The following is a 23,295-nucleotide window of genomic DNA, read 5'->3' as shown; positions in this document are numbered from 1 at the left end:
TGTAGTACAAAGTCAAGAGGTTGTCATATTTAGCACAACAAGCTAGCCAAGCTCTGCATAGCTCTGCTAACTACAGAGTTAGCGCCAGGGTGGGGTTAACCTGTCTTAGCAACTGCTTGCTTGGCTACCAACACTTCTAAAGTTCATTAAATAACAAATTGTATTGTGTATGTTTAATCTGTTCACAATTAAAAATGTAAAACTGTCACTGCAGCCAGCTGTTGTTCACCAAGAAATTGTTTAAACTCTCTCTAAACCACAAATAATTGTATTTCCATTTTCTTTGTGTGCAGATTGAATAATGTATATACAACATGTTAATTAGTGAGCTTTAGAGATGTTGATAGTGGTATTCTTAAAGTTGGACAGTGCCTGAACCTCCAGTATGGCTGCATGAAAGCCCTCTGTGAATGGACTGCAGGTACAAAGCGTTTACACATGTGTTAATGGGATATTGCATCACATTGGTTGCATGCTGGTGATCTTAAGTGAATCACTGCTACATTTACACCCCCATTTAATGTGTTTTATCTTATCAAACACACACACACACACACACACACACACACACACACACACATAAATACACACAACCTTCTCTAGCCCCTCCTCCTTCAGACTGATGACATCCAGGTCGAAGTCTGTCCTCAAGCCATTGGTCCGGTTGAAAGTGATTCTCCCAGTCAGGCCATCCCAGTGGGCCTAAAAAGACAAAGAGAAGAGAGAGGCATCAAGTTTACATCTCTGCTTTCAAATAGGTTTTTGATGTCAGTGTTAGAGGGGAACCAGCCAATGTGTGACACATACTCTTTCTATTTCTCCCTCTTTCACACACTGTTCCTGTTTGTACAGTCTTCCCCGGCATCAAGGTGCCTACACAGACTCTGAGGCTGCATTTGTAACAGTGGGAAGGCAATTACTCGATCTTTACAGATATTTAGGGATGTGATAGGATACAATGTAGCATGAAAGTGGCTCAGAGCGGGAAGGTTTTTTTTCTCAGGCACAGCAAATCATCATAGTGTTGCTCCGACTGGAAGCCAGGGACTTCAGGGCCTATCTTTAGTTAGAGGAGTGGGAGTCACAGATCTGGAAGTCAGTACAGTCAACTGTGCTAGAAAGCATTTGTCATACTAGTTTGACTCAGAGTCTAAATGCCTGTCCATTGATACCACTGTTGTTCACTGATACAGTGCAACAGGGCTTATTATGAGTTACTTGTCGATATCAAAAATAATTTGTGATGTTATCTCTTAAAATCTCTTTCAGTGAGCTAACAATATGTAAATTTACTGCTATTTCACAATCAGTCAGTCTTGACATAGATTGACTGGTCTGGTAAGGATATTCATGGTCCTAAGAGGAAGAGTCCTGAAGATTTTGGGACCCACTACCATGCCACTGCAACACTATGCACCTCAAGTAAAATCTAAATGTATTTTCTAAAACATAACAAATCCTAAAAGTTGGATTGCAATGAAATTTACTGAGCACATTCATGTTCTCCAGAGGATGAACCCTTTCTATGCTAGAACACTACCTGGTCCCAGATTTGCTGAATGGTAATTTGATTAAACACATTTTAGGAATATTCAACATGTAAAGACAAAACTGGACCGATGAAGTTCTAAAAACTAGATTTTTACAACGGGATCCTCTTCAATACATATTTAAGTAATGAAGCAGGACCCCCCCCCCCCCAATGCTGCTATGTCATGTAAGTTGATATTGCGGTTTAGGGGTGCATGTTTCTAATCATATTTTCAATTCAACTAGCAGAAACCAGTTTACAAACAGTAAGCCTGGAGCTTTTGCGGCCCTTGGAGTTATAGGTCACCTGGCAGTTTCCCACTTTGTCTGGCAATCCAGCTGTGACTGCCATACTCAGGACCAAATGTCACTGTGTACATATTACTGTATATCAGGAAGAAATGACCAGAATCCACAGAATCTGCTGTAGACATTCACTATCCTCAGCAGATAAATTTGATGTTTCTTGGTGACCTCTAGACCTTTCTTTTAGCACCACCACCAGGCAACCCTGCTTTTAAAATGACATTTAGTGTGTGGTATCTTAAAAACTATTAGACAGATTTTCATGGTATTTGGTATGCATATCCATGCTCCTCAAAGGATAATTTTATTCACCTCCTGGTGTTTGTAGCACCACCATCAAGCCAAAATTTCCATTTGAGCAAAAGAGAATAAAAAAATCTAACAGCCAGTGACCCGTTTCATGAAAGTGGTTACACGCAGATTGCAAAAAGTGCCACTGTCCTGTTTCATGAATGACTGTCACTGTTAAATTGCAGATATATTTGTGGGTCCTACAGTCATCTTGCATGCCCATGCATGGGTCGCAAGTATGTTTAGTGAAATGTGTTAAAGTTGTTGCGAGAGGAAATGATCTCATATTTGCATGTTGCAAATTTTGTGAAACGGGCCCCAGATTTGTTCAGATTTGAATAATCCCAAAGCCTGTTTCCTTTAGCACCAGCCTCTGAAAAAAGGAAACAAAAAGAAAGAAAGAAAGAAAGAAACAAACAAACAAACAAACCAACAAACAAACAAACCAACAACAAAAAAAAGAACATTTTCAACCCAACAACATGTAAGACTCTAAATCATCTGGCTGTTGTTTGTTTGATATTTTTTAGGTGTGACCATTGCTGCCTCTAGTGGCTGTTTAGACTATTAGTCTTCTTTTTAATCAAACTGGTATGCTTAATTACTTTTCTGCAGGCTAATACTGATAATGTCAGTCTACCCCTTTGTGTGCAGATATCAATTTAAACATTCTCTTAGACTTGATCCAATGTTGTTTCTTTAAATGAAATTAAATCTCTTTGTGGCAGCATTTGATACACAGCGAGGCTACAGAAAACATAACAAACCCGGTAAGACCTGGTTGCTTGTGTATGTTTTCTATTTTCAGTTTAATACAACCTATGGCCACTTTTATTTAATAAACGGTTGACTTTCTTTGTGCTGTGACACTAGTGTTTGCAGAAAACTACTTTTTTTGTGTGTATGTCACAACAAGCTAATTAACACCTCAAACAGCAGCAACAGGACAGAACCTGCAAAAACCCTCAGTTCAGTTGTAGAATACTGATTTATCACAGGCACAGTGTGACCTTGCCTTTTTTAGGGGCTGACTTGACTCAAACAGGTCACAAGATTCTATATGCTGACGTTTTTCCTGCTGTGCCCCAGGGCAAAGCATCTAACACCAGCCGGTCAATACTAGGAATGTGCAGAGGGCCCAGTATTTGTATTTGTATCTGTATTTGTTGATGCAGCAAAATTATTTGTATTTGTATTCGAATAAAAGTGGAAAGAGACTTAAAAATCCTGTTTTCTAATTTTAGAAAATTAAAGTGTTACAATAAGTGTTCATGCATAAACTACCTTATGAAGGAGGTCCCCACACCAGGTCTTGAACTGGAGTCTCCCAGATCATAGATGACTGCGCTGACTACTGAGCTAAAACTTTACTCATCACCTTATTGCAGACAGACCTCTACCTATTTATACACCCATAACACAGACACACCACACTGTGTAATGTGTAGGGAAGAATTTCAAAGGTGATTCTTGCTTTGCACTTTTTATTTATTGCTTATTTTTTACAACCTAACTTTGCGGAAAGGAGAAGGGGAACAACAGGTTATAGAGAGTCCCTTGGGAGCACTTTGCGTGTCTCGGTAGCTCAGCTTTATCTCTGGCTCCAGGAGTGATGTCCAAATAAAGAAATATGCGTCATGTAGCAGGTGGATGTGACTCCCCTCATTGAGACCTGCTGATAGACATAACAACGGAGCAGAGGAGAGAGACTGAGATAGCGATGTTACCGACTTGCGCACTGGTATTTAACACGGTTTTTGTTTTTCTTGACGAAAACAAATAATTTTTAAAATATTTGTATGAAACAAATATGCCGAATAACGTATTTGTATTCGATCACACCCCTAGTCAATACTCACCAGCTCAGTGACTGTGAGTCAAGTGCTGAAAACTGGGATGCTGGAGCTTTTAAAGAAGGTTTTGGTCTTGCCTAAAGATTCTACAATAGAGGTACTGAGGGTGAGAGCTAATACAGCATCCATGGCAGCATGGATCTATGTGTGTGTGTGTGTGAGTGAGAGAGAGAGTGTGTTCCATTTCTTTATTCCCAGTAGCATAACATAACAATATGTTTTCTTCTTCTACAATAATTGAATTATTTAAATGTGTTAATTATTTTGATGTATGTTTGTTGTAGCCTACAGTTTATTGATGAATTTTAAAATGTATTTGACCTCTTCTATCTGTCATCAAATAAAGCAACTGTAAAATGAATAATTCCCAATTCACAATAGTGTAACTAAAACAATACATTATTATCCAAAAATCATTTTTAACTTTTACTTAATCTTCTTCTTCTTCAATAATTAAATAATTTATATGTGATAATGATTTTGTTGTTTATTTGTTGTAGCCTACAGTTTATTGATGAATTTTAAAATGTATTTGACCTTTTCAAATGAATGTAATGAAATAGCCTAAAGCAACTGTAAAATTAATAAACTCCATAAACTGAATTTTAAGTAGTTATTTTGTCAAGTCTTACTTATCATTTAAAAAAAACAGATGAAAATGAACAACTTAACTGCTTCAAGAAATGACATTTTAACGACTGCTGGGGGTGAAAATGACCCCCCCAATGGTTCTAGTGGGTGTTGGGATGTTGGTGGTTCTAGTGTTAAATCACTAAAATAACATTAACCATTGCTAACAACTGTGATAACTGTGTGATTAAACTCAGCAAGCTAGCTGACCAGCGTGGTAGCTAAAGATAAAAATCTGCTTTTCACTGAGTTCAAACAAGATAAAAAACTGACTTTCAGCTCAGTTGTATCAGTGTCATATGTGGTTATTTTGATAAAATAATCAATTTGGAGGTTTCAAAACTTAAGATTGAGCAACATTTCATAATTTTTTCAGTTCCTTTCACCACAGTCATAGAGCAGTGACATCACATGGTAAAAAGGCTAAACCTGATTGGTCTTCCTGTCTACATTCTAAGCACTGATTGGTTCTTTGCAGATGGAACCGTATAGCACCGAGTTTGAGATTGATTTTTGAACCTTTTCTTTTCTCAAATTTTAGGGCAAATAATGCAGAAAACAAAAAATAAACCTACAGAGAATGTCAATAACTTCTCAAATAATAGTTTCATGTGAATAAGTATTTTTTGCCAAAAATGTCAGATAGAAGCTTATAATTCTGAGGTCACAATTTTCTTATTTCAGTGTTATGTACACCTTCATACCGTTCAGTCTTCTTTTTCCTTCATACTTTTATTCTTGTCACTTGTAATATTTGTAATGTATGTAATGTAATGCTTTTTTCCAGAGCTTTCAACCACATCTCATTGTGTTTCTCATTGGAAGTTGTCATTTCTCCGTAACAACTAAGCAAAATCCATCCACTGATGAAGAGAGGAGGAACAGGGAAGAGACCAGGCAAATGGAACTTGATTTAAGATAAGATTATCAAATCAAATTGACGTTATCCTAAATATGTCAGCTAACTATTTAGAAAGCAAGCATTTAACATATCTCCTACATGCTACATAAATATTCTCTACATTGCAATCACAATCATTGCAAATGTATATACATTGCATTTCTTACAACAATTAAGAGACGTTATAATATGAGTCCTTATCTACAGCAAAGATCCTGTGAGACGAAATATTTAAAAGATGGAGTCATATAAGTTTGAGCAGAGCATTTCTGGATTAGAGCAAGTGTCATAAGTGACTATTCTACACTGTAGCCATTGAGCTAAACACTGTTGTCTCTTATAAATGCTGGCATCCTCCTGTGTGACTCTATAGACTCAGAGAGCTTCAAGTCAGAGGACAAAACAGCCCAGAAGCAGCAGATAAAGTGGAGATGAGGGGAGAGGAGCGAGAGGAGGGTTAGAGAAGGTTTGCATGATGAAAAACTATGTGCTTAATTTAAATCTGTCCGAATTTATGTGGTTTCCATTTTATGTATATATATTATAGTTTTGGTTTCCATACAAACCCTCACCATAAAGTACAGTTTCATTCAATTATCTCTGCAAACTGAGCACTAACAGGGTTAGAGAGCCCTAAGTATAGATTTAATCTCTGGCCTTTCCATGGACAGAAAGCTCTGAATTAGCTGTGCAAGCTTCATAAATGCAGGAAACTGTCGGGTAATTACCAAAAAATTTAGATAATGTTGTGTTTTTGTTTCTGCACGGATGATTAATGCTGAAAATTAGAAAGCAGGCTCAAGATGGCTGCCATCCTCAGGGAGTATGTGCTGTATGTACACATACTGGAAAAATGATTTCCATATAAATAAATACACAGATAAATCATTGCTATTTATTCATATTCGCCTCCTCCTTGACTGGCTCAGCCTTATTTACATTCCGTCCCCATCTGCTTTCCTGAGAGCATGTGTTTTCTGTGTGAAGGTGCTTGTGTATGTTGAGGAGGAAGACAGAATCAGGAGCAGGTAGAGGCCGCATCTACCTCTTTGATGAGGGCCATGAAGCGGTTCCCGAAGCGCCAGGGCTTGTGTCGGTTGCACTGTAATGAGCTGACAGTGATCTGCTGAGACTGCTGCACAGCCACGGCCACCACGTGCACGGCATCGTACATCAGTGCGGCGTCCGTCTGCAAAGAGGAGACAGAAGGGGAGAAACAGAGCGTCATTAACATGGAACAGATCGCTGAGGCCTGGCAGCGTGGATCTGTTGAGAATCAGAGAAATATCAATACTATGATGGCTGAAAACTTCACATCAGAGCCCTGAAGTATGGATCTGCATGCTTTCATGCTATGGACACAATTTTGGTGTTTGATGCACTGATACTGAGACTTTGTCGAAAAAAAGCTTTCAGCAAAAATAGTTATAATATTCAGCAAGAAAAATAAATGAAAATAAAAGTATAACACAAAGCATAGCACAAACTTAGAATATGAAATAAGCACGAATAAATCAAAATGAAAAGGACAAAACACTTCCAACAGCTGCAGGGTTATACAAATAAATACAGATATGCTAATGCCAGTTTTCAACCTATGTTAAATAGATTCCATGAGTGGGAAGTATGGGAAGAGTATTGATTACTGAGGTTTACGGATTAACAGTTTGAGAGTGTAGAGAAAAAAAAATAGTGATCATAATCATGAGAAATAGAGAAAAGAGGGAACATATGCACACAATTAATTTGGGTAACACATGGAGATGCATTTCCCCAAACCTACATTTTCTGCATATTTGTATTTATTACTGAGAAGTCTGACATAATGGTGCTTTCATGTGCATACTAAAAGGTACTGAAACATATAAAAGACTATTCATACGAAATAAATGACATAAAATGTAGGACTGATGTTTAAAAATCAACCTAACAATATATGAATTAACTGTGCGATATCTGTGGGAATCTACAGTATCTGTGCAGTAATGTGTGTGGTACAGTAGAGAAACTTTATTATATATCTCTTGATGTAGAAACGGGTAGGTATAGTGTATGTGCAATACTTCATAGAAATATAGGGATATATGTATATATATATATATGATATGTGCGTAATGATAATAACTACCACTACATTATTACTAGCAACTGCTACTACTGCAAGCATAACTACTACTTATTAACTATAATAATAATATATTTTTTGTTAAGTTAAGGTCAAATGCTGGCTAGTCTGAGGGTGTTGTTTATGTGTCATAATCACTATAAAGCCTATTTAATTTTGAACCTCAGTCCATTTGGCCCCTTAATGACAAGACTGCACATTCTATAATATGTATTTGAATATTCTTGCCATTTGCAAACTCTCAAGGTATAAAGCTTAGTCCTAGTCAAGAGTATTCAGCAAACCTAATGACATGAGATACATGTTTAGATGCAGCTCTAATTCACAGACTAAAGTCAGCCAACACTCTTAAAGGCCTTTCAGAAACACTGAACTAATGTAAAAATATGAACGCAGTCAAATATGTACACACTATAGTTGATGCACTATAATTAACCCATGTCTGTAATGCTGGTTGCACAGTTGACAGGAGTTTTGGGTAAAGCTGTTGTGAGTACAGTCAATGAAGACACTGTTGAGACCAGGAGCAGAGACTGGAAGTAAGCAATTGATCAATTAAAATATGTAGTTGATAATGTTGATATTTATTACAGCCACGAGGAACAGTTAGAGCAAATTAAATAAGCGACAAACAAAAGGCTCTCAAGCTCGATATACACAGACGCCCTTTTCTTTTCTATGTGCTACAGAAAACTTACTGTTTCTCTCTCTCTCTATAATAAAGTCTTGACAGTAAACAGTCGGTCAAAACAGGGGAGTGTCACCGAAGCTATCAGAGAAGTGCCAGTCATCTACGCTCCATGAAAGAAGCCTATAATTCTGCAGTTCCTCAAAAAAAAAAAAAAAAAATCTAATTAGTGTTTGTCTCGCTTGATTGAAAAGCAATCAAAACAGCTCTCCACAGTTGTTGCATGGAAATCGTGCCCTCGGGTGCAATGGGAAAGCATTGTCCTGCAGGAAAAATCACTCTCAAACCTGTCATTTTTCCCCATTTGAGCCTTGATTGAGCATTGCAAGGTTGCAGCTTAAGATTCCTGTTTGGTAACAGTGTAACAGTGCGGTGAACACACTCCAGTGACTATTCGGCATGTGTGAGTGTGAGTGTGTGTGTGTGTGTGTTTGTGTGTAGCTGTATCCATATGCATGGTAGATGTCCAGAGATGTTTCAAAATCAATCGCGGTCAATAAGCTTGCCTTCTAGACATACAGACTGGCTTCAGTGTGTGCCCACAGGAGTGTGAGGTATTAATAATCTGTGTTAGAAAAAGGTGTTGAGGCAAAGGGAGTGTGAATTTATTGCAGTGTGGGTGTCACCTGGAGGCTGTTAAGTGTGTGTGTGTTGGGGGTTAGACTGGTATGCTTTGCAGATACTGGTGTCATCCAGCAGTGGTAGGATGGATATGATCCACTTTGACTGACTGCATGGTTACTATACAACTGCCGATTGCTACACTGCCACAGATTTTGCCAGATACTTCAAAAACGCAAGTAAAATGTTATGTCTGTGGATCAGGCTAGAAGTAATGATTCACCAAGTTCAGAAGGGTTCATCATCTGGAAATTATAAATATCCACACAAACAAAAGATAGAAATCCAGCCATCGCATATCTTGTGTACAACATAGACAGTTTATCCTGAGGATGTTGAGGAAAGCTCTAGGATTGTCTAAAATGAAGAGGGTTCATCCTGTGGAAAGCAGGGTTGTGTTCAACTAATTCCATGGCAACCTACTTGTTTCATTATACTTTACTTTTGGGGTACAAGTAGAGAAAGTGGCATCATGGTAGTGCTTTTGAAAAGCTCATTGAGTGTCCAAATTGCTCAAAGGAGCAGGAATGTACTCAGCTCGTTATCATAGCAACATGCTTGTTAGTTTTTTTATGTTTTAAGGTATGAGTGGAAATTTGGCCTGATGATGGGACTACAGGAAAGCTCGAAGAGTCATCGACATTTCTCCAACTGGGACCATGAATATCCAGTTTCATTGAAATTGTTGGTGAGCACTGATTGAACAGACAGAAAAACATATGTTGTTATCAATGTAAAGAGAGCCAGTGGTAGTAAAGACATCTAAATTGCTTGCGCCCAGTGAATAGCAGTCTCTCATAGGATACAAAGGTCTTGGTTGTTGCTTACATCTAGGCAATTATTTACTATGCATTAATCACAGCAGAACTCCCAACCAGAATCAAGTCATTTCAAAGGAATGACTGTGATTGGTGGATTCACTCACAGAGGCAAAGTCAAATTTTTTTTGCGTAGAGTCCAAATTTGCATAACTTTTGAGTTTTTATTGTTTACCAGTTATAATCCATCTGACAACACTGAGAGAGACCTGGAGAGTCCAAAATGGAGGAATCCATCATATTAACTGGGTTGAGCTATCCAACTTTCTGTTACAAATAAGAAGCAACGGCAGTGCATTGTCCAATTGTTCATCGTAACCTTGCAGAACAACTCATGCTGCTGCTTCTATTGGCAGGGTGACTTTCTTTATCAATGCCTTTCAAAACTTCAAAAAATGTAGACAATTAAAACTACCTGGTTGAGGTTAGGAAAAACCGTCGGTCATGGTTAAAAGATGTTTGGAGGAGATGGGATGCCAACCATGGTTTCAAAGTTATTTGCTTTGTTGACCCAAACATCCACACCGACCTCCTCATCCACACCGATTTTGATTGCCACAACAGTGTCACAATACTTTTCACAACCGCAAGAGGTTCCTGTCAGGAAAATGTAAACATTGGTCATTTGGACTGTTTGAACAAACAACCCATGCTGACATTGTTCTATTCGATCGGAACTTCACAACCCCACTTTAGCCCAACACTGCTTTGTGCGAAAGAGTTAAGCGTGACTGCCAGCTTCATGGCAGCACGTCTTTCTCTCAGTGCTGAGGGCTGCAGCTGCAGCTCTGTGATGTTCACACTACCATTCATTCTCTCCACTATAAACCACACAGGCCCACAGGGACCTCATAATAACAATGTGACACCCTGTCAGTCAATCACAGCACTGATACTGTGAACATGAAAAGTCAGTGGGATTTGTCTGGTAGTAGAAGTGAACTTGTATTCTCACCCACATAGCTGAGACTCGCCTGCCATAGCCTCAGTTCATCATTATGTGTATTTTGGGGGGGTTTATTAAAAGGCTAAATTGACAAAAAGATATTCCAGTTGAAGCTTTTCAGTCAATACAGTGTCAAAGTTAAGAAAGTATTTCATGAATTAAATATGCTCTTAATTAAAATAAGCAGCCAAATGTATTCAGCAGTGTGCAGGAGTGAGTGAAGACGAGCAGAGGCTTGCTGGAGGAGTTCTGGCAGCAGAGGTTTGTGTGCCTCTCTGCTTCTCCCCGGTGCGAGCCTCACAAGTACCCGTCAGGCAGACTCGCAAATGATTTAGCAACACCGGCACTTCACTCTATAAACATCTCATTAAAATCAATTATGTCACTCCTGAATGAAATTAAAGCTAAACGCTTTAAAAGCTGCTTTTCCCTTGTGTCAGCCAAAATGAGCATTACCCCTGACGCTGTCTATTTTTCCACCTCATTGTTGCCTCCTCTCTATCTCTCTCCAGCTCATCTAACAGAGAGAGAGAGGGAGAGAGATTTATTAAATCTCCTGAACTCAGATTGATTTCAACAGTTTTATGAATTGTTAAAATGCCCAGGCCTGACTTGGCGGCTGCAAAGGTCCGCCCCCACTCCCCCCCCCCCTACCCCTAACCAACCAGCTCATCAACATCGCCATGGAAACAAAGTGGCAAGAAATAGCTTTTCTCCAGACTGGGGATAGGGTTATTATTTCCTGACTCTGGTTTGCAGTGAGGTCTTTGTAATTGTACTCTACACAGAGCAGAGCTCGACACAGCTGATGAAGAGGTCACTTGAATTAACTTGAACCTTAACTTGAATTAAAGTTCACGAACAGGTTTTGAAGATTGATATAATACCAATATTGTGAAGTTAAACTAGCCACTGGCAGTATTTTGTACCATTTTGTGTTACTAGTTTCAGATGTTTCAATTCCTGTGCCTTCAATGCAGTGTTTAAAAGAAGTGAAACCATTCTCAATGAAGTTCTTTCATCATTAAAACACTATTCGGGGGCCAGATTTACACAGAACAGCAGTGCAGGTTTGGAACCTGGAGACATTCTTAATTTGACTGACAGGTTTTTAATACAAGGACTAAAGCTAGACAGCACCTTAATCAGAGATGGGCAATATGGGCTAAATCTATCACAATATCACAATATCTATAAATTCTCATGTAGTAAATCCTCTGAAAATTCAGTTGATTAAATGCTTATAGATACAATATACAGACAGGAATGTCTGTTTTAGTTAATCCACCACATTTAATGCCTGACAGGTATATAGTTACACTGATGCAAAACTCATTTATAAAATCCTATTATATACTGTAAGTAGAAATGATTGTGCTCAGCCAAAACACATGGGGGGTGTGTGTAACCAAAGTCAAAGTCCAAAGCACAAAAAGGGGTTTGTGCACCCAAATCAATTACATATTTTCTTTTTATTTCATTTAAATTGTCCAATACAAACAGAGGGGGAAAAACATTTCAGCTCTGCCCTCTTCAGTGTGCAATAGTCCTCCAGTTTGCTGGTTTGATCCTCTTAACTTTTTAACAACAATGGGTGTCAATCAACTTATTACCAACAGGTACACTAAGTGGCTACCTGTAAAAAAGAAAATATCTAATTGATTGGGTGTGTTAATCACGTATTGTGCTTTAAAATCCCATTAATAGCCAAGTCCTGGCTTGTTAATTAGCAACATAGTCCACAATAACCAGTAGTAATAGATACCTTGGTATTAACAGTGTGGTAAAATATTTATTAGATTACAAACGCATATCATCTCATGGTATAAATCAGCACACTGTCCAACCCTAATCTTAATGTACACTATAACTGTTTTATGATACTGATAGGTTTGTCTACATCAGTCATTTTTTTGTAAAGTGAGGAGTAAAGCTGGGTCTGTATTATCAACATTTACTCCTTTTTGGCCTGGAGTCTCCTAGTGAATTATACAACCCTGGAAAATATATGGATTTTCTACAAAGAATGACAAGGAAGATGTGGGTTAAATCTGTGTGCCTGATTGGCTTTTCATCTATACATAGCATACATGTGATAAATCACAGGTTACCCCTACACTTCACTGTAAGTAGGAGTGAGTCACTCATCTTATTCTTCACTTTTAGGTGAAGAACTAGATTGGCTCTTTAGACCACTCTTAAATGTAATTCTTAGAGCCTGCTAATTGTACAGTATACACTGAGTTACCAGTTTTTTAGGTACACCTGTACAATCTATTGCAATGCAGTACAACTATCCGGCAAAAAATCCTATATTTGTGAAGGTTGCAATGTTTAGTTTTTGTTGACACTGTATCAGTCAGTCATGTTTTGAGTCTGTAGTTAGTGGTGTTATTACATTTTGAGATGTTACTCTGTCTCCCTCATTTGTGTAAATGGCACTGGAGAGAAAAAAAAAAACATGATGTATTTAAGGATTCAATCAAAAATATGCACAACAAATACAAGTGACTTTTTGTTCTGTGATCATAGTAGATCCATCACATTGGCAGCGATCCTCATACAGTAACTGGCTGATATCTGATTCCTATAAAAATCAATGGGAACACATTAACTTTTATAGGAATTTCATCACACAGTGATGAAATGCACTGCTGTCCATGTTTTATTTTGGGTTTTTTTTTCAAAAGTTACATCAGTCGTATTGTATGTGACAGATGCTCAAACAGGAAGAAAAAAAAAAAAAAGGAACAAACAGACAGAGGTCGATCCTAGCCCTTCCTAAAATTTCGTAATGGGAGACAATGATGGATTTATTTTGATGTTCCTCTCGGAAAGCAAAACATGAGGCCAATAGCAGGCATCCAGAGTCTGGGCTAGTAATAGAAGAAAAAAAGGTGGGGGGGGGACATTTTTATGGCTGATTCCTTAAGCAGTGAAGGGTGGCGGTTGCAGCCGGAGCTCTGCTGGTCACGTAGAAAGCTGTGGTCACGCTGCTCTGGCTCTTTTGATTGAAACATAAACACCTTGAGAGATGAGGCCACACTTAGGAGCAAACCAGGGAAAGTAGGTATAGGAAGAGTGTGTGTGTGTGTGTGTGTGTGTGTGTGTGTGTGTGTGTGTGTGTGTGTGTGGAAGGTTTCACACTAGACCGAATGCCCAAAGCAGCCCAGTACCCTCCCTCCCTCACTGCTCTGTGGCTACCCGGGCCCCTCCTCCCTGCTACTTGAAGGGATTAAAAATTGAGCATGTTTTGTACTCTTTTGGAATCTCTCAGAGGCCTTAGTCATGACTAGGTCACTCACTGCCATCAGCAATACTTGCTATTCTCAGCATTGTACACACAAGCTGTACTCATATGTCATAAATTATTTTATCCAGAGAATTCTGGCATATTCTCTGGTGTCAGGAGGGACAGAAGTAGCTAAAAATGAGTCAGTTACCTGCCTGTATGTGTGCTTGCATCCTGATTTAAGGAGGAATATGCTGAGTGTGGAAATATGAGGTGTCATTCAAGTGAAAATGACCTAAATTCACCATCAGCACTGGGCCTCATTCAGCATCAGCGTGGTGAACAGCTCCGACTGCAGACAGCTCCTGGTTATGTCTAATAAACTTACCAGATTAATAAGAGGTTCAAAATAGCACAACTTCAACTGAAATTAAATCATACCTCATCTCTTTAATTCAAACATGATTTCAATTTCACACTGGTATTGCACCCCTTTCCATTATGCTCTGACAAATTTGTTTTTCAGATAATGATTCAAGATTAAGTCAAACACTAACCAAACAATTTAATACATTCTATATTATTTCTAGATGAAATAAAACAAAAACTATTCAAATAAAAGATCCTGACCTCATAACTACTAAGCAACTAAACAAAGTTGCTTTCCAGCGTCATCCAACACAATCCATATGACTGGTTTCTTATCTGCTGACTCTGTAGTTAGAGTTTGGTTAGGTTTAGACAACTAAAACTGCTCAGTTAAGGTTTGGGGATGATTGAGGTCTAAAGTTAGGAAAACATTGTTGCCATGCTATTAAGAAACCAACGTTTATTAGAGGGGGAGTCAAACACTGTCTCCAGCATCACACACTTTGTTGATTCAATCCTCCAACTCAGCTGCTGTCCTAAGAGGTTTTGTAACTGTATTAACAATGTCACACTACTTCTGTCTTCTCAAAGAGACATTCATTACTGTGATGACTGTAAGAGATGCCTTGTCAGGAAAACATGCACAGCTTCTTTCATGTGTTTTATCAAACGACCAATGCTATCATTTTTCTAGTGAGGACAGTCTAGAATCAACAATCAAATCAATCAAAAGTATGAATGTAAATATTGACCTTTGGTCTACAGAGACTGTCCTCCAGGAAAAATGAGAGCCACAATAATTTCAGCAAATCCACAAAAATGGCATATATATATGTTCAAGAGACAGAGCCGTCTAGTGGTTGTAGGAATTATGATTACATCAGGAGCAAAGGAAGAAGTCATGTGACAGTGTTATACAGCTTGCAGATGGAGGTCAGTGGATGGGACAACAAAACGTTGGACACTGACAACTTTGGCTTCTTTTATGACTGCAATGACTTATTTTCACCCAAACCATGATCTGTCCCTTAACTTAACTAAGTAGTTTTTGTGTCTATAACCAAACTTTTTCCATAGTGTTCTTAGATAATAAAACAGATTTATTTGTCCAACAGTGATATGAAACAGGTCTGGGGGTACAGCCAAATGATGTGGTCCCACGGTTAGGGGCGTCAGATCAGAAATATTTATACGTGTTATTGTATTATTGTTGTGTAGGTTATGGGATAGTATATTGTTGTTTCATTTGGAGGACTTGTTGGACATACACTACCAACCGTCATCATTAAAACTCAGTTTAAGGTGTGTCTGGCAACATTAAAGGGAAATTCTGGTATTTTTCAACCTGGATCCTATTTTCCGAACATTTTGTGACTAATGGGGACAAAATTTTTGGAACTGGACCAGTACTGAATGAGAGTGCTTCAGCTGGTAGCCGCAAGTCGGTCTGCAATGTAATCCTTGGGGGCAATTGCAGCCATCAAAGTACGTCCACTAAAAGTGCTTGTTTTTGCCACTGATAGACTCAGATTGTTATTAGAAGTGAAAGCAAAGAGTAAGAAAGATATAAGTGGGGTCCAAGATCAGAGCTTATGCTGTGTTAGAACCATAGACTGTAAAAAAAATATGGACGTGGTCACCATGACATTTACCAATTGGTTTGTGGACTGCCATTTTGAACCCTCAAGTTTGGCGATTTGACCGTAGCCATCTTTGATTTTTGGAGCCAGTAGTGACCATATTTGGACAAGGTGGAGCTGACCCTAGTGCTAGCTGCTGGCTTGGTTAGCACAATGCATTTGCAGTCTATGGTCAACTATGCTAATGCTAATGTTAATTTTTGCTAATGAAAACAGGCTTAAAACCATTACAATAAAATGCATTCCCAGAAAGACTGACCAGGTGAAGCGTGAAATAGCGAAAGCTACGCCTCTACTCCCTGAATCCATGGTTACATTACGTAATCAGCATTGTTGCACTAGTAGCGATTTGTCAATCACAAGGTAGCCACACCCTAAACCCCTGCTTTATTGTCTATTTTACTCTAAATGGGGCCATAATTTACTAAATTAACATCGTGCTGTATTGAAGAAGTGAGAAGTAGGATAATTTTCTCGTAGACTTCCATACAATCGGACTTCTTTCTGGAGCCAGTGGAGTCGCCCCCTGCTGGCCATCAGAAAGAGGTTTAAAGCACTTCCGCATTGGCTTCACTTTTTAGACAGGGAGCTACTTGCTTGGTTAGAACACATGCATACACTGTTAGATTAGAGCAGCACAAGCACTTTGTTGACCGTCATTTCATTCACAACTATGGATGATGTGTTAACCAGTCTGAGAGTGACATGATGCTACCTAAATGAATTAATAAATAGGAACCAGCCTCATTCAGCCCAGAGGGACGGTCTTACCCCTGCTGCAAGAAAAAGGCTGTTTAAACCATACATTAGATACATGCAGCTGTAGAGCAGGTTACTGTGAGGGATGACATATACATGAAGACAACATAAATAAGCTTTATGCTAATATAATGTGTATGCGGACAAACACTCAGATATTAGATCAGACAAATGCTGCAGTGATCTGGTGAATGCAAGACCTCATGTATCCACCCTGGGTAGATGTCTATAAACATCCTTATTCATATAAATATGTGCATGTGCAGTATGCCGTGACAGCCACGTTAAGTCCAGAGAAGAGAAGATGGCAAGAATTTTGGTAAAAATTTGTAAGCAAGGTGTTAAATATAAAAATAAGAAAGGCTACAGCAACTTTAAAGTGAATGGTTTATACATACTAAATTCTGTCCAGTGGGTATTTTGGAGGAATAATACTAGAGAGTGGAAGTTGTGTGAAACTTCACAACTAAGGTGTAAAAACTCATAGTTAAAGTTTTACGATAACAGAACTCTCACTGGTGTAATGAAATACACCTACATAAATAAAAGATAACATACGTGTTGAAGTGCTGTAAAGCTTTTAAAGTGCAGTGTGCAGTTCAGAGGTTAATGACATGTGCGTGTTCCTACTGTAGATCATCATACGATTGACTTTTCTCCTATTTTTAGTCAACAGCTTTGGTGATGTCAGTCACAATATGTGCAGGAACACCCACTGTGCTAACAGATAATCACTGTTGTGTTCTCAAATTGCATTTTCACAGTAATCACTTTTCTCAATTAATCAATTGTCTCCTGTGCTTTGATGTCATTGGAATGACAGATTACAGAAATGGATATATGTACTGTGAAAACACTTGAATTACAAGGCGTGACAATAAGTCTATGTGCATCAAAAATAGATATCATTTTCAAAAACAGTTGTCAATTATTCCTATTAAATAAAAGCTTTTAATGTAACTTCTCTCCTTGCTTTGCCTGAGTGCCTGAAGAATGTTTTCTTTTCTATAACAAGCTTGTTCGTCTTCAAGGTTTCCTCAACTTGCTGCATGTAAAACCGAGTAAATGCTTGGCCTCTTCATTTTTCATTTTACTTCTGTGATACTGATTGAAAGTAAACAGCTATTCTACTTTTGGGGAAACTTACCAGATAACCGGAATATTCCTCTGTAATAATTACCAGACATGTGTTACTTATTGTTTCTTATATAGCATAACTCTTCTTAAACAGAGGTACTCAAATTACAAAAAAAATAACTCACTTGAAACTTGGGTCTTATAGTATTATTCCAGCAAAGGAGCACTGGTTAGTACATAGATATTACATAGATGAAAAAGGAAGAAAAGGGTATTTTTGTGAAATATCAGAAACACTCCTTTTCATCTCAGCGGACTGGAGGGGCGTGTTGGTGTCTGTGTTTGATTGACAGCAGATGGCAGGCTGCCAGTGTCAGTGTTACACTGTAGGGAACGAAGACAAAGTAAATAAACTGCTGTAGCTGTAAGTCATGGACGGACAGTGTGTTGTTAGCAGTGGTACTGAAGAGTAAGAACCACACCAGAATCTAACCAGACTGAAGTGACAAATGCAGATATGTTTACATGCTGTTTAATGTGCTGCAGCTGAGCAGCTAATTAGCTATCTAGCTGCTAACTGACATTAGTGGTGCACTTTTCCCTGGTGAATGTTTGTTTGGTGGCACGTTCAACAAGCTAAGACACATGTTTATATTTTTAAGTTAGATAAGAAGGAGACATTAGCAGTAAAGCTAATGTGGATTGCTGTTCAGAGTCTGTGGCTCTTGTGTTGGGCAGCAGGGTGCAATCAGGCTCAGTGTGACCGTCTGCTCTGTCTATGGTAGAACACCATGTTACTGCTTTATGGAAGATTTGAGCTGTATGGACACAAGTTCTCCATCTATGTAAATGGTAAATAATGGTATTCTGTCAAATTAATGCAAAACTAGGCAGCACCATCATGAAACCAAAAACTATCAAATATATATTTCTCCCTTTTCTGTATCCCATTTTTTCCTCAAAGGAGAACACAGGAAAAGTGACAGATCAGATATGTCTGCTGTAGAAATTGTAAAAATGCTATTTAATTTCAGTTGGACTTTAATACTTCAATTCATCGGTAAACAATTTTATAAATTCTAGAGATCCAAAGACAATCTTTGAACCCTGACAGCTTTTACCAAAAAAAGGCAATGATTAACTTTTCCCTTATATCCCGGGAAAAGTCATCAAAATTCATGGCAACCAAATTCATTCAGGTGGCATAACAGCAAAATCTTTTCCCCGGGTCCCTCACAAAGACAAATCTGGCCATCCGTGCATATCTGTGTGTTGCTGCTTGCAACACAGCTCAACATATTGTAACAGATACTCAATGTCTGTTACAATGTGTAGACTGGAAACCTTCCATTCCAACAGTAAACACAGCTACATCCATATCATTCCTCCATGGTGAGTGCTTTTCATCTTTGAAAGGCTATGCAGATCCTGATTTATAGCTTAGAGCTCACTTTCCTTTTTAGGAGTTTGGTTTGCTTAATTTAATGTTGGATTGTATATAGATGATTAAAGTTCTGTGGCAGCTAACTACTAATGCTAACTACCAACTTCTTCTTTATTCATTCCAAATAAAGCACTAATGCTGTGGCTGCTTTAAACATCAAATATGTCCCACAGTGATGGACATATTTTTCTGATTCATTACATGGCAACACTATAGAATTTTTGCACTATAAAATCAAGTGCTGCCAGTTCAGAAAATATGAACGTATTATACTGCACTTCAGACAGCACTCAGTGGACCTACACCAACCATACAATGAAATATGTTAAATATGTTGAATATCAACTTAAACAATTAGTTTTCAGTCAAATCTCAACATCTACAGAGCATTTGTTTGATAACCGTATTTCTATGGATAAAACATGCCCCATATATCTGCTTATATCCATTTTACATTTATATTTTACTCTTCTTTTTATGTTCATTTCTTAAAATAAATTCCCTAAAATAGCCTAAACACAGGCAGGGAAAAACAAGAGTCTGATCCCTCCAGCCGACATCAGCAGCAACACCATTAAAGAGACGACAGTGACAGTGAGCGAGAGAGAGAAGAAAGAGCATGTCACTTATTCCCTCCATTAGCTTCATTAGTGCAGGAGGATGAGGCAGATTAAGACCGCAGCGGGTTGGATGATGATGCGATTTGGCAGGGTTATCTGTTATTTCAGGCCCAGCCATTTTGGCGCCTCTGTTTGGGCTGGGTTATAATGTGATGTGATGCCCAGGCCCTCAGGGGCCGCACTGCTGTTGCTACCAGCCTCTCTGATTAAAATCTGCTCTCACCAGCCAGCCTCAGTCTGGATGCCCTCACGCTCCCCGTTTCCATCCAGCACCACAAAAGCTTTCACTTCCCATCCCACATGATCAGCATGGAGCCATGGAGTTTAAGGCCAGACACTTCACATGCTCACACCTGTGCACTATCCAGAGCTCGGCGAAGGAATTGCTTCTTGTACAAAAAGGTTAAGTAAAAATAGATAAATGCTCCATTGTGCTCAAGAAAAAGTTCAGCTTTCAAAATGTATCTCATGTAAAATAACAGAACTATTAGCAGTTAAATGCACATAATTATCCATTATCAAAAGTAAACAATGCTCTCTTTAGGAGTGTTAAATTACTGATGCATTCACCTATAAGTTTTTTATTGCTTACTCAATAAAAAATCATCTCTACTGAGACCTCAAATGGACCTGTCATATGTCTACTGCCGTACTGTCCTACATGAAAAACCTACAAAAGTCTATTTAGAATTCATATGTTTTATATATTCATGTTTTGATATTGATCCCCGTTGTTGTCCACCACAAGACTGTAAATACTGGAACCAGTGACCATGGCTTCAATTTCAAAGCATTAGCTGATGTTGTCACTGATCAAATTCAAACCCTCATATTCCCTGAAATACAGAGGATGCATTTTTCAGACATCCATCTTATACATTTCTGACACACTTCAGTTTTAGTTACATCGACAGCATAACAGTAGGATTCAAGTCTATGTTATTCCGACCAACATGTGTTCAGGTCTAAGTTCTGCCAAAACACACCTGAGCCCCCAGCAGTACTGTGGCTGAACACATCTGGTGTAGACACTGACGGAGGAGTGAAGCTGCTTTTATATCTAAATAAACCAGGGACGGATCTAGGATGTTTCTAAATCAGGGGCCATAAAGGGGCCACATTTTACACAGAGGGACCAAGTATATGTCCAACAGCCATGCACAGCTCCTTATTCAGTAAGGTGTATATACATTTCACCAGTCATTCCTTGTTTGCCTTTGGCTCTATAGCAAAGACACACATTAGTGAATATATTTTGCTAACTGTGTCTTGTTCAAGCACATGGTGCACTTCAAAAAAGCAAAGAATTTCATAAAGTGTCTGTAGTTGTACTGGTACTGCTTACACATACACATGCACTAGGGCTGCAACTTATTTTCATTGTTAATTAATCTGTTGATTATTCTCTCAATTAATCGATTAGTTATTTGGTCTATAAAATGTCAGAAAATGGTGAAAAATATCGATCAGCGTTTCCCAAAACCTAAGATGACGTCCTTTTATGTCTTGTTCTGTTCACAACCCAAAGACATTCAGTTTACTGTTATTGAGGAAGAATTCAAGTATTTGCTTATCTTCAGTGTTGTGTTCTATAGAATGCAGTTATTTCTACCTGTTATCTTGCTGTGTCTAAATGTTTTCTGACCCGGTGAAGAGGGCTTGGAGCTGCCCTGGTCTTGACCTTGGTTGGCTTCTGCTGGACTCTGTTAATCTTTGCTGTGACACTGCTCTGAGTCATTTTCACTGGCTGGCTGGCTGGCTGGGCGTCTTTTTGGCCAAAATCCACAGAATATCCGCCTGTCCCTTTCTTTTTATACTTTCTAACTCTGCCAAACAATATAGTTGACACAAAAATGCAAATTACTAAGCACTGCATGTATTAACATTATTCAAGCCGGGACTCACTTCCTTCATACTTTTTCAAGTGGGAGATCAGATATTTCCTTATTTCCCCAGGTGTCTGGGACGCAGCATTAGTTTTATTTACTTAGTAATGACTGTGGCATGACTGAAACATTATTTCACAAATAAGAAGTGCCTTTCAGATGATGAGCTTGTGGTTGTAGGTAAACAAAAAAAGAGCTAAGTTAGCTAGCAACTGTATGTGAGAACGAGCTAACAGCAAGCTACAGTACATTTCCAACAATAGCATAGTTAACTAACTAGTGATGTAGTGGCTTGCTGCTACCTAATGTTTGACAAACCTAAGTTCAGTGACTGCAGTAAGTAAAAGCTCTTTCACACGTTAACACACACTAATGTGAGGAATCCTAATTTACCATGAAGTGTCTGTGGTGGATGGGACAAATCCCAGTGGACCAGTGGAGTGCCTGTCACTCAGAGTACACATGAGAGCATGCTGAATGCCTGTGTCAGGCAATCACAGCCAAACGCCTTCCTCTCACTGCCAGCAGGGGGAGACAAAAGTTCCGCACACCAGCTTTAACCGTGTCAGAGTGTTGAGGAATGAGTTTGTCGCAGCTCCCTGGCAGCATGAGTGGAAAAATGAAGATGCAAAGTCTCCCAACTACACCATTCAGTTACAGGGGCTGGAATAGCTGAAATGTGTTCTGGGACAAAGCTGTGGAAAGAGACGCTGGTGTCGAGCCACACATGGGTTACACAAGAGGCTCCCTGATCAGTCTCTCCAGATAATGAGATAAGACTAATGCTACTAATTGGTGCTTAAATTAATAGTGTCTGCTTATTGGGCAACTTCATGTATTAATGGTTTGACCACTATATTCGCTGTGGCCACTTGGCTTAGTAGAGCCTTTTTGTGTAAAGTCACTCCTGCAGATATCATGTCACCTGTAAAAACAGCATATGTATAAAGCCTGAGGGCAGAGGTGAGAGGATCAGTTACTGTTCAGTTCAGTGTGGGAATGGGCCAGATGCTGATTTAAAGAGGACCTATTACGCTCATTTCAGCTCTAAATATTTATTTTTGGACTTTAGAGTAGCTCTGCATGATTCCAATTTCAAAAAACTCCTTATTTATCTTATGCTGGCCCTTTATGCAGCCCCTCAATATACACAGTCTTTTACACTCCGTTTTAGCTCCTGTCTCTTTAAGGCCTGATGAGCCCACTCTGTTCTGATTGGTCAGCTTTACGTATCGGAGTTGTGTAACTTTACTGTCATTGCAAACCAAACATTTCCTGCTTTACTGCTTCAACTTAAAAGCTTTTAAATGACTAGCTGATGGGAGACTTTTATTGTGAAGAATTTACAGGAAGAAAAAACGTGTTCCATGAATTAGCGGAGCTTCATTAGTGGTGCTAAAAACCAGTTGAAACAACAACATATGGAGCTATTTGTAGCTATTTGTTCAGTTGATCAGTTAGAAATAATGCAGGGAGGACTAGTACAAGCAGAAACAGCCACAGTGAGATGTTTTATGAAGAGCTGCAGACAACCAGCACACCTCCAAAAGGTAAACTAC

At 38.8% G+C, this 23,295-nt stretch overlaps 1 protein-coding gene across 3 annotated transcripts in view; it reads right to left on the bottom strand.

The window, feature by feature from the left end:
* The window catches only part of grik2 (glutamate receptor, ionotropic, kainate 2), a 201,829-nt gene that overhangs the window by 108,593 nt on the left and 69,941 nt on the right, over positions 1-23,295 (bottom strand). For all 3 annotated transcript variants that reach the window (XM_042423288.1, XM_042423289.1, XM_042423290.1), the window contains exons 7-8: positions 6,557-6,700; positions 595-702 (exon numbers count right to left, since the gene is read on the bottom strand). In XM_042423288.1, coding sequence (XP_042279222.1) covers positions 595-702; positions 6,557-6,700 — 252 coding nt within the window. The remainder of the gene's footprint in view (positions 1-594; positions 703-6,556; positions 6,701-23,295) is intronic.

This window comes from Thunnus maccoyii, chromosome 10, assembly GCF_910596095.1.
Source record: "Thunnus maccoyii chromosome 10, fThuMac1.1, whole genome shotgun sequence".
Classification (NCBI taxonomy): Eukaryota; Metazoa; Chordata; class Actinopteri; order Scombriformes; family Scombridae; genus Thunnus; species Thunnus maccoyii.
This window is presented reverse-complemented; position numbering and strand designations above follow the sequence as displayed.